Here is a 13,476-nt window from a genome sequence, read left to right as displayed (position 1 = left end):
AATATGTAACTCACCCTCCATGGGTCTTATGAACTTGTGGGCCACTCCTATGAGAGGACGTAGCCCGTGGACACCCGGGACTCGAGATGCGAATAAGATGCGATTTCATTTAATATATCCTATGTCGACGGTAGCGGAACGCAGCAAACGGACAGCAAAGGCCATATTTAACGTTAATAAATTTTCCAATTTTGAGAGGCCTGATTCTCCCTCATTTTACTTACGTACCTACATAATATTTTGAAGATATTTTTACTTACTGCTACTGTTCTAAGCTCTTGGACTATATTACTTTGATAATATCTTTCTTCCAGAAAATATTAATGTGCTATCCTACAGGCCATTTGTCTTATGTTAGAATCCAAGGCGGACAAAAAACAGGTTGTTGCTATCTAAAGATGATTAAATAAGATTTACGTCCGCCATAATTTTGTGCTAACAGCCTCAGTTTTTCTCCTTGTTGGTCATAACTTAGGCAATAACAAGTACTACTAACCGACGTCAATGGAAAATGTATAGCGCAATAGGAAATATTGCAATTAGGTACGGTAAGCAAGCAAATAAATTAGTAATCAATTTATTATACGATACTTTAAGATACCTGACAGATACCTATTCTTAAACTTGTGACGCCATAAAATAATAAATACATAATGAGTTGTTGCTGTTTTTTTTTAGTTTTTCGCGGCACGACACGAGGAAATTGGACAAAGGCATGTGTCGGTTAAATAATAATAAAATGGCTGTGGTTATAATGAAATGAGAAAAGAAGACTGAATGCATAAGCATTATAAATAACAAAAAAATATGTTAAATATACCTAATGCTACTTACTCCCTTATTGAGAGTTTAAGATATATAAATACTTCACCTCCCACTTAAAATTTCAGTTACGATAGAGATAATTTTATTTCTAGCATTTAGACTGAAAATCGTGCAAAAATATTAGACATTCGTTTAAACATACAATAGCTCTGAAAGAAATGTTTGCATAACAGTAACACAATAATTAGTACTTACCTACACACAAATTTGGACTTGTGAACTATGTGGTTTGTGGTGGTAGGTTTATAGGTAACAATAAAATCAGTTTTAGGATATTGATAAAAAATATTTCTTTATTAAGTACACTATAAGTTACAGGTATTTTTGATTTACCTACTCAATGAGTTTGGATAATTTTTTTTAAAGAAACATTACCATACCATTAAACATTACAATAATCACTATTCGCAACCTGAACTACATAACTAAACGTGCATTAAAGAAACAGGGTTAGTTACATAACCTTCATCTACACCTGCGCAAGCTATTTTACGTCTCCAAACCGATCTTATCGCCGTTAACAATGCTACATTGTTTCCTTTACCGACAAGAATACATAAAACAAGCCCTGGTTTCCGAAACAACGCATTACAGCCTAAACACAGCTAAGAAAACTTTGCACAGTATCCGCGACTGCGCTGAGGGTACAATGCAGTGCTAGCTATAAAGTGAATACATGAAAAGTTAAAATGGAAAGTAAGTTTAACAATTAAGAAAGTTTTAATGCGGAATATTAATGATACTTTTTTATTGCGAAACGATGTAACGTAATGGAAGCGAATCGTAAAAGAAATCCGACTTAAACGGACGCAGGAACGCGGGGGAAATACGGCAACAAAAGAATCTTTTTAATGTTCAAATGGAACTTTTGATTAAAACTTTTGTAGTAGATCATAACAAAGTTTTCTAGGGATTAGAGAATCCATTTGTGTTACTCTGCTCTTGGGTAAAGTTACATAAGTATCATAATTTTAAATGGCAATCTCGTAAGTACCTACTTTATTGCGCGTTATGGGTCGTGACATTAATAATTACTTCTAAAAAGAAACCTAATATCCAAGTGAATGTCAAGTTCCTACGTCGAATAATTAATTTTGAAACTCTTAAGGATATCTTCTTGCTACTTCAGTTTTTAGTGTTGAGCGTCGCATAATTAATAAATAGTATCTAAAAGAATTTAATGTAACCCTGTTAAATACCTTCTAACTTCAACTATAGTAACCGCTCCCGCAAGTTCCGAAGTGGTGTCCAACATTTGAGAGGTGGGACATTCAAGTGCAGGTTAATTATTTCTAACAACCATTTCAGAAATCATCGTGGTGTTATCGTTAGCCTTAACAGTGAACGCTTATAAGTTCTTCTCGAATAAGCTGGACAACGAACCATCCTTATCAATACTGTATACTCACGATAAAAGCAGTGACGTGGTGGTCCAAGACTGCCTCAGCGAGATGTATCCGCGCAAGCTCTACAAGTATCCCCTACGTATTGATAGAAACGACGTGCCCTGCATAATACATTGTGTGCTCAAGAAGTTCAAGATTATGACTAACGACGGAGTGATTAACGTAAGAAATTACTACAGGAGAGTGGCGGCTATACATAGATATGATCCGAGGATTCTCATATCGGATGTGGGCGACACGTGTGCGAAGAACATCAATAATATGAATTTGGATCACGATGTGTGTAAGAAAGCAAAAGTGTTTAATGATTGTACGCAGTTATATGCCATCTCATTAACGGACAACTAAATAAATTGTGAACTCAATGTAATGAAAGATTGTATGTTAAGATTTTTCTATGAATTGTGTATGTTTTTAAATAAAATCGTTTCATAAACTGAATTTATTATAAATAAAATATCATTTGATGTGGATATTATTTTTATTCGTCACAAACCGTTAGTCATTACGATTCTATTGTGAATTACCTAAACGAGGAAAAAACAACTTTAGCAATATGAAGAGCATTAAAACCTGATTGATAGGTAAATATAAGTAGCGGAAGCATATTTTTGGCCTAGTTAATAAACTATTAGCATTACGGAATACTTAGTGACTTGGCTTAAAAACCAACACGCATAATATACTCAATAATAAAATTATTCTCCGCCTCCTCCTCCTCCTTCTCCGATAAAAAATGATTTCTACTTTTATAATAGGTCTACGACTTATCTTAGGCAGCTGATCAAGAAGTTGCGTGGCGATTTTCTAGTAGAAGAAAATCTTAGTTATTAAGCGCCACTTGCACCATCCCACTAGCCCGGGGTTTACCTGTTACCATGGCCTACCTAAACCTGTATGGTAAACCTGGAGTTACCATGGTTACCAGTACAATTTGAGACTGGGTTAACGGTTTAACCCGATAACCCCGGGTTAGTGGGATGGTGCAAGTGGCGCTTAAAGAGTAAAATTAGTGTATACGACAACACCCGGTACATGACACTTTTACTTACTTAACATAATGCAAATCAACTTCATTCAGCCAAGCCTTCAACCAGTCCGTTGCTGAACATAATAATTCCTTCCCGTTTCAGTTAATGGTAGATCTATCTATATGTATAGTCCTGGAGCTGAAGGTACAATCAGCAGCAGAAGTTGCTAAGCGGGCGAGGTGTTCTAAATTACCTTGACACGCTCTTATTCTCTTAACAATAAAGTCGCGTCAAAATCATTTTGAATACCTCGCCCGCTTACCAACTTCTGCTGCTGACTGTACTACTAAGTACTGAACAAGACGTTTGTTCCAGCATTATTCCTTCTACTTCTGGCAAGCTGCGCGTCTGCAAAGATGTCCGTAATGTACACGCACGACCGGCTCAGCGACATGGTCGTGGAGTCCTGTCTCTCCGATATGTTCCCTAAGCCGAAGAAGGTCGAGTTCCAGGAGTCTGACGAGGCGTGCATCATCTTCTGTGTGCTTAAGAAGTTCGGGATTATGACGCCGAATGGGCTGTTCAATCTGGATGTTTATAAGTAAGTTGAGATAAGTCTTTATACAGATCATATTGATGCGCCCCGTTTATATAGATACACGCAATTGAGGAGAAGGTAAGGCTAACGTCTTTTCGACTGCAGCAGTATTGTAGCTCGACAATACTAAAGTAGATTTGATAGAAAGTGATATAAAATATTCTAGCCACCATTTATTGCCATAAGCCAAAGGAATAATCCTTGCTCAAATAATGGAAATATACATCCAGAAGGAAAACGCAGCCTCGTGGGAGCAGTTTCGCAGTGTGATGTGGAAGATTGCATGTACTTTTATTACCACCCAAATATAAACTATCTTTCAGAAAACGTGTAGAAACAGCGCACCAACTGGTTCAGCTGAACAACATAGCCGACGTGGGCTCTCGGTGCATCAAGCTCGCTAAAGAATCGCCGCACAACCAGGACGTCTGTCGGACCGCGAAGATCTTTAACGACTGCACGCATTTATACAGGATCATGTTATAATAATAAAAAATAACACATATGTGACGAGTTTGTATAAAGTATAGCGATAACTTTAGGTATTATAACCACAGCCTTCAGTATGGGGTTCTTCAAAAAGGAGTGTATAGGTTTTTAACGGTCGGCAACAAGCATGTAACATCTGTGGAGTTGCAGACGTCCATAGGCTAAAGGCTGACTGCTTAACATCAGGCGGGCCGTATGCTTGTTTGCCACCGTCATGGTATTAAAAAAAAACCTTCAGCACCGGTGTCGCAATAGAGCTATCTCAGATGTCGCTCTTTATGTAACAGAGCGCAAGTCACTGAGTGCCAGAAATAATATTGGATACCGTTTTCTTAGGCAGGCGTACCCTGGCGAGGGAGCGAGTGCATTATCCGTTTAGTGTAGGTACTCCGTACATTTCACTCAATTTCCTATTACGTCTCCACTAGCCTCCTAAATGTTCTGGACCATTGTCCCGTGTACGGGAAAAACAGGAGACAATCATTTCCTTTGATGACTGATTGATGTTAAGATTCGAAGCAGTACAAATAAACGCTTAGATAAAATATTTGCAGTCGTACAATCGGGTACCCAATAACGTGCCTCAACGTTCTCTGATGTAGTCTACCCACATCAACATATATGGCAGCAGCCAAACACAGATCTTCAAAGCTAATTCCTCAGATTCGAATTCTCAAAAGGATTCGGTGAATTTAAGGTTCAGCGAGCACACGACACACCAAAGATCGATTTACAATCAATTCTACCTACGACTAATGACATCGGGACTTTAAGGGGTCCGTTTTGTCTTTATTGCTTCGATAGACGACAGACTTAAGTTAATACAGTAAGGTTTACTCGGGTAATTCCGAATGTCGAAAACTGTCGGATAATTCCGAATAGAGACTTTTATTATGATGGAATTAAGGGTGATTTTCATCTGAATTTCAGAATTATCCGATATTCGGTAATACCCGAATACACCTTATACATTAATATATTAGAGGTGATATACTAAAATGTCTTAAAATAACTTAAAACGTTAACTTTAACTAACCTTAGCACTTCTAATTACTTTAGTATTATCAAAGAGAATAGATAGTATAGAGGGGTCCTGTCATAGTAAATTTTGTAGTCACAGTAAATTTACTGCCATCTATCGACACACAACTAAAACTCAAAATGAAAACGTATAAAACTATCGAAAAAAATTATATATATATGGATAAATGATTTTATTATTTTATATCATTTTGACCCATGTCATTCACTGATACCTATGTGTTAAAATTGTTAAATATAAAACGGTGTCGTCAACGCCATCTAGCCGACCATAGGCCAAAGGTGTGTGCGCCATCTATCCGAGAATGACTTTTTCTTGATTTCCGAGGCACGTTTTTTTCTTAGACTTTATTCATCTTATACGGAGTTACATATGTCTTTGGTATTATGATAAGCAGCGGATTTATGTTTGTCTGTTGAATAGATCTATCCAGTTCTTTGTTCGGAAGAATTGTCCTAATAAATGTTATTTACTCTAAATTATTAAATGTTAAAATATATCATACGCTAATATGGCTCCGTAACTGATTGGGGTTGTGTGCCAGATACTTTACCACTTCTACCACTTACATCGATATACGTTAATAATAATGTTATAGCGTTTTTCTTGCTGGTACAGGATAGATTGACCCACCACGCATAACAACTGTAGCAACCATTGAAAAATCTGTATTTCTGAATATTTAATTTGTTGTTCGAGATACGGTAAACAATTGAATTAATATTCCAATAGGTAATAAGGCTGTTATGCGTAGCCGGAGCCGGGCAGAGCTGACTACTAGCGCAGTACCTACTCATGTATTATAGATTAAGCTCAGTACATTGTATTCAGATTTATTAGCCCCCGGCGGCTATTTGCGTCGATCAAAGCAGATTGATTTGTTGTATGTCCATAGAACTATATATTTATTCATAAGGAAATAAACTAAACATTAAAATTAAAACTAAAACTAAACTACCAATTATATACACATATTTATTTAGAACTCAATATTGATGAGGATATGATATCAATCGCTTACATAACCATTCAAATTTGAATTAGAGAACGAAATAACATAATTCCTCGCCCTGAGTAAGATTTTACGGATGTCCCACCGTGTCGTCGTCACAATTATTCTGCTTGCGAATCGTTTACGCCCAGTGATCCAGACGAGGTTCGCTCGATCACACAGAAATTAATACCTATAATAGGCAATTAGCCAGGCCACGCGATATTTGAGACGGAACGCCCACAACACCCGCTCTTCGTAATATATCGATACCTTTGGGTTCAATTGGCGTAAAGGACATTTTGGCGAAAATGAGTTATAAATACAGTTTTGTTCAGAATTCCAAGCGCTATCGTTCTGTATAGTTTAAATGTTGATATCTCTTAAAAAGTGGCCTTTACGACCCAATTTCTACACTATGAACTTGCAAAAACAGCTTAGCTCAAGGGGCATAAATGACCAGTTACAAATTAGATGTTCAAAGATATTATCGTAAAGGTTACCGCTAAATATAAATATTGTTGTAAATGACTTACATGTCTTTTGTCGTCCTTTAAGCCCTTCATTTGTCTTAATGATTTTTCATATCGTATGGTCAAGATCCTTCCTTCAAGCTCCTGGAATGGGAAGGACTTGGCATCAACATCAACGGCGAATACATCACTCACCTTCGGTTTGCCGACAATATCGTAGTCATGGCAAAGTCGATGGAGGAACTCAGCATGATGCTCGATGACCTCAACCGAGTTTCACAACGGGTGGGCTTGAAAATGAACATGGACAAGACGAAACTTATGTCAAATGCCAATGTTGTGCCCATCCCAGTCTCTGTTGGGAACTCGGTACTCGAAGTTGTTGACTCGTACATCTACCTAGGACAAGTAGTCCAATTAGGTAGGTCCAACTTCGAGAAAGAGGTCAACCGCCGAATCCAACTCGGTTGGGCAGCGTTCGGGAAACTACGTAATGTCTTTTCGTCCGACATACCTCAGTGCCTCAAGACGAAAGTCTTTAATCAATGTGTGTTACCAGTGATGACTTACGGCTCCGAAACGTGGTCTTTCACTATCGGCCTCATCTCAAAACTCAAAGTCGCTCAACGAGCTATGGAGAGGGCTATGCTCGGAGTTTCTCTACGTGATCGAATCAGAAATGAGGAGATCCGTAGACGAACTAAAGTCACCGACATAGTCCACCGGATTAGCAAGCTGAAGTGGCAATGGGCAGGCCACATTGCACGCAGAGAAGATGGCCAATGGGGTCGAAAAGTGCTCGAGTGGAGACCACGGACTAGCAAGCGCAGCGTAGGACGTCCACCCACAAGATGGACAGACGATCTTGTTAAGGTCGCCGGAAGACGCTGGATGCGGGTCGCTTCCAACCGGCACGTATGGAGGTCCAAGGGGGAGGCCTATGTTCAGCAGTGGACGTCTTATGGCTGAGATGATGATGATGATGATGATGGTCAAGATGGTCGTAAAGGACATATTTTACTATAGATATTATTGTACTTGCCCTTTACGACCCGCTCTAAAAATATGTTTTAATAAGTATAAGAAGCGAACAAGGTTGTAAAGGACTATTCTAATACTTGTGTCTTTTACTACCTCAAATTAGTTTCTAAACTCTAAATTTAAAACAAATAACATGGACGTAGCGGTGTATAATATCAAATAAATCGTTTTCTGGGACCTTTATTACTATAATGTGATGTTTGCCCTTAAATTTGAAAGCATTTACGCTAAGAGTTTTTTCCGCTGTTATCTTTGTTCATGGGCGTAAAGGTCTATAATGCCAAATAAATAAATCGATTTATGAGTCCTTTACTACTAAAATATAATGTTTGCCCTTCAAATTAGAAACCTCAGCTCAGTGTTTTTCTGCAACTATCATTGTTTTACTCGCAGTGGAATCTCTTATAGTCCTACGACAACGTACTAGCCTGTGCATAATACACTCTGTACCTTTCCGACTCGCATTTCTTGTTGATTAGGAGAACGAGACAGGTGTATCAGCGACTGCCCATCGCCTCGCTATCCCGATTCTCATTGGGCATGCAGCTTGACCAGCGCATGGTTATGTTATGACTGTTTATTATCCATCCCTGAGCGGTGGAAGTGGTTGTTTGTGCGTAATTTAATTATTTGTGTCATTGCTAGAGCTCAGTTACAATAACTCGTTGAAAAAAAAATTGTTTCAAGCACTTTAAAAAGTTTGAAACGTATCTGAACGAAGTGGTAATTAATACTTAATAACCGAATCGGTTTTCATTAATTCATTTACTTAATTATTCCATAATCGTTCTAACAAAATATATTTTTAAGTGTTTGAAATCAGAAATTAATGCAGCTATAGGTAACGGGGACTAAATAACACAGAAATCACTACTAGAGTAACTTGAATAGGAATTAATAGTGTTTTTCGATTAAATATCTTGATACTGATTTAAACTTTCACGATTATTAAACATTATCAAACTACACAACGGTTACATTTACTAATGAATGGATTCCATGTGGACGAGGGTTTTAAGATCTCATCCACATGGAATCCAGTCATTAGTAAATGTAAGCGGAAACGAATATCGACAGTCGATAAATCGAATATCGTTAGTGTTGTGTGTCGACAAAGTAACATCCCTAGTGCGCAAAACGTTCAAACTGATAAACAAGACCAAGTGCGGGTAGTTCGAAAAACTCGCGCGGCTAGAAGATGTTGATGTCAACTTGAGCCAGTCTTCTCCAAGACCACGGGGACCACGCCGTCCTCGAAACGTCGGAGGTACATCTTAAAACTTAAATACGCGATTAAGTCCCGTTGTGTAGTTTGATAAATATCTTGATGTATCGTATTTTGAAATAAGAGATCTTGAAATATTGAAACAGTATTATTACCTATTATAACTTACTGTATTGAATTATAGTCTTTGGACGTTTATCCACTGAACTAAACGTCCAAATGCTTGATATGCTAATTCTTATCATAGTTAGCCGAGCTAATACTTCCCTTGTTATGATTAAAAGCTGTTATGTTATGATTGTTATAATATAAAGCGGCTAGTGTTAAGCACTGGGACATTTACTTTACCTTCATTGCCGAATATTAGCAACTTTCTGAGCATTTAATTATTTTTTATTATATAATTGGTTAAAAATATTGTATTTTGTTTATTATTACTGTATTATCAGAAAAATATTAATTACAACTGTAATCGGGATATACCTAGCATATTTAACTACCGTTTGATACATTTTTAAGCTTCGTAAGAGTAAACTATGCTGAAAACAGTTAACATGTGTACCGTGGCTGGTAACTAATACACCCCAAATTTGGAATAAAATAGTCTGAGAACGTCACTTACGACCCCTTACTAAACAAGATTCACTAAATTATCAAAAATTTCATGGGCGCAAAGGACATTGATACTGTTTTTGACCAATTTTAAAGGACATTAACTTCTTTCCTACGTAATTTATAGATATGATTGCTAATGTAGGTTAAAGAGACTAACATTTTGAGTACTTTTCTAATACACATCAAAAATATAGCTCGATAAACAACAGAAATATATCAAAATTTAAAATAAAATCGCAGTTTTTCGCGTCTCCTGAAATGTTGCATTTTGTCCTTTACGCCAATTGAACCCAAAGGTATCGATATGTATGTGCAACTACAGAGCCTATAATTCCCTAGAGCCAGACATTATTAAATTGCACAACAGGACTTAATCGCGTATTTATGTTTTAAGATGTACCACTCCGAGACCACGGGGACAACGCCGTCCTCGAAACGTCGGAGGTAAGTCTTAAAACTTAAATACGCGATGAAGTCCCGTGGCGTTGTGCAATTTAATAAAGTTTAAAAATCTTACCTAGACATTAGCTTGATTATACATTAGCGATGTAACTGTATGTTTAAAAATTCAAGGCTACTCCAATAGGCGTTTTGTAGAAACACTAACACCTATGTGAATATGCGGGGTTTTTTCCTATTGTTCGGATTTTTTCATATCATTATGATTTTACTAGTATCGAATTTCCAATATATAAAATCAAAGTGAAAAATACAGTAGAAGATTCTCAATCATTAATCGAAGCATATTATTACGCTTCAGATCTTACGTAAATTATTACAACAGAGATTCAAGTTTTGCCATGTTTTTTAATAAGATAACTCGTAATGTTAACTAGCACTTAGCATAACAAAATTGTTTTTGATTTAATTTAAGATTAGGTATATAGGTATTGTATGAATGTCTGATGTCATAGTGATTGTAAAATCCTTGTATAAAAGTGAATTATATGATTCAATATAAAGGTACTGGAAAATCTACAGACGAGACAACATTCTACAAAGGACAGCAGTTTTGATATTAAAATGCAATTGAAAGTGAAAACGCCTTTATTACCCAACGCTCAACCGCTCAACAACTGCGATATAACGAACATGGCTATCTTCTGAATCCAGCACCAGATGGAGCAACCCTTCTTCTGAGGTTCTTCTTCCTCTTCCTCTCCCCCTGTGGTCGCAGCCGTCGTGGCTGCGTTTGCGTCGTCTTGGCAACACGCGAAAGAGACGAAGATAATTGTCACCACTCCTACCAAAATCAACTTAGAGATTACCTTCATTATTTTATTCGTTCTTCTTCTTGTTTTAGATGATTGCTTTTTGTTTTTATTCTATATTTAAATTTTAAACTCGTGTTTGGTATTCGAAAGAGCGGTTCGCAATGAACGAATTTTGATGGTTCGTAGTTCGTAATGACCTTAATTTTGATGTTTATCTGGGCGGAAATAAATATGGTACGTACAATTTTTTGGTTTATGATAGCAATTTTGGTGAGTTTAAGTGATATTATTATTTGATATGATTCTGATGGCGGATTTAATTATCGATTTCCGTTTGTTGTTTTTTTAATAATTGTGTTTACATCACTGTCTAGTTTTTTGCAACTGCATAACGTCATTGCGCTTTCCAAAGCTAATATGTACTCGAATTTTGATAGGTACTTAGGTACTCGATTTGACAAATAGTTACTTAGCAACAAAGTACATAAGGTATTATTTATTAACTTAATTAAAAATCCCGCACATATCAGATTTGGTAAGCACAACGGCGATTGTCGAATTCCCGGTCGGTGCCAAGTCTTTTAGATAAGCAGATATTTTACCATTATTCTAATACTTAGGATAAATTGAAACTTGACTTGACTCACGAACTCTGAACTCCAAAGCAGGAGCTGGCAAATGTTTAGTTTTCTCCCAATTTAAATTAATCTATACCTACCCGAAATCAAATTCCTCGGAATGAGAGCTTTAATACTAATTACCAACATCAGTCAACACCGTAAAATAAATTAAACTTTAATTTGGACTGCTCAATGACAGCTCATTTCGCTTAGAAACTAATGTGTTTTCGCGTACAAAGTTCCCTGGCCGGGAATTGAATTTACTCAGCTAACTTTAGCATTGAGTGCGCAAACAGCACGGGCTACCGTCAATAAGTCGGAGGAACACACTTTGAACCCTCTTTAAAAGAAATGCGAGATGGGTTCTATACACAGTTTGATTTCAGACCACGATTCAGAAATAGAAAACATTTCAATAAACCTATTGCCTATGTGCGAAAATGCTAGGGGAACCAAATATATACAGAAAATATGCCATAGACAATATGAACTTCTTAATACTATTCCACATAAGTAGGTACCTACTTATTGTTAGCGATGCCAAACAACTAGTATGGCCCATAGCCATCTCATTCGTGAAGATAGTGGGTTAATAGTGTCTTACATGTATTAGCTTTCATGATAAAACATTTAAAAACAAGCAAATCCACAACTAATTGAGAATATCATTTGGGAACTGCTTAACAGTATTTTCCACAACCATGATAGTTTCCAGTATCGGCCGCGGCGCACCATCACGAATGAGCTGAAGTGCACGGAATGGACTATGTGCCTAAGTTTAAAGAAGCACTTTTATAAGTATTGTAAAAGTTTGTTCCTATGTACAGGTGTGGATGCGCCATAAGATTTACCCCACAGACAACAGCGCAAATACTTAGTGCTTCTTAGGAATTTTAAAATTAACTTCTTTTGTAAAGAAGTTACCACGAGACTGGAAAGATTCTTGGAAGGTGTCTATGTAGGTAGGTATAACATTTTCTGAAGTTAAATTAAAAATGCAATTGACATACGAGCGAAAAATGAACACAAAATAAATAGATAACTCTGAAAGGGACTCGGAAACAGTGGTAGCACCCCTAGAGACTTGTTCAGGACTCTGAAATCTATTTAACATATCAAAATCTCAAGATATTTAACTGAAACCACATTTTCCATACTTTAGGTCCGGGGTCCTTTAACTAGATTTTAAATGGGTGATGATACTGATGATATTCGTAGGCCATGGTAGAATGAGTGGCGGACTGGAAATTCTAATCGCGACAGTAATGCGGCAAAAAACGTAGTTTATCGCATTACCCGCTGCCGCAGCGCTGTACCAGCAACGCTGCGGCATTAACTCAGCCGAAATCGCAATCCACATGTAACCTTTATATTCTGACGAATTCCTTGGACCTTTTAATAAATTCGGGAGAAAACATGTAATAAGTAGAGGGTGAACGAATAAATGAAAGAAGCCATTAATAGAATTTTGTTTGCGTTTGTTTTTTAATTTCTCTTTGAATTTTTTTTAGTGTACTTCACTCGGCAAATAAAAATAAATATCCAATCACTATGTAGGTATTGAAATAAGCCTCCTGTTTACAAAAGGTCAACGAATACAAATCGACTTTTGGTAATAACATTTTCAGTTTTTAATATTCGCCTACAACCAATTTACATAGCAATCAGTCAGGAGCGCCCTTAAAGCTGGATCACGGGCAGGTCAGATCGGAGGTCAGGTCGGGTTCGGATCGTCATTACTAAATATAATCTGAGGCCTTTTCCTGACATGGCAGAAAGGGTTCGGTGCGATATTAGCCTCAAGGTAATAATTGGCGCGGATCCGTTTCAGCGCCTCCGAGCCAATCAGGATGAAATACCCACTTTTTATCGGAATAAGTATTGTATAATATTATTCAGTTTTTTTAGTCGGCATCGCACTTGACAGTACTTTGATTAAATATCCGTGTGTATGACATGACGTGTT

General features: G+C 37.1%; 1 protein-coding gene across 1 annotated transcript; it reads left to right on the top strand.

The window, feature by feature from the left end:
- The first annotated feature begins 1,373 nt into the window (after nt 1-1,373).
- Nucleotides 1,374-4,310, top strand: LOC134794804 (uncharacterized). Its single transcript, XM_063766599.1, has 3 exons — nt 1,374-1,521; nt 3,578-3,803; nt 4,124-4,310. Exons 1-3 carry the CDS (start codon nt 1,515-1,517, stop codon nt 4,284-4,286), a joined length of 396 nt encoding a protein of 131 aa, XP_063622669.1. The 5' UTR covers nt 1,374-1,514; the 3' UTR covers nt 4,287-4,310.
- Nucleotides 4,311-13,476: the final 9,166 nt, after the last annotated feature.

The sequence above is a fragment of the Cydia splendana genome, chromosome 11, assembly GCF_910591565.1.
Source record: "Cydia splendana chromosome 11, ilCydSple1.2, whole genome shotgun sequence".
Taxonomy (NCBI): Eukaryota; Metazoa; Arthropoda; class Insecta; order Lepidoptera; family Tortricidae; genus Cydia; species Cydia splendana.
The sequence above is the reverse complement of the archived record's forward strand: the minus strand, read 5'-3'. Positions and strand labels throughout refer to the sequence as shown.

Coding starts and splice junctions, on each gene's coding strand:
- LOC134794804 (XM_063766599.1), top strand. Junction 3,804..4,123: donor TTCAATCTGGATGTTTATAA/GTAAGTTGAGAT, acceptor ACTATCTTTCAG/AAAACGTGTAGAAACAGCGC.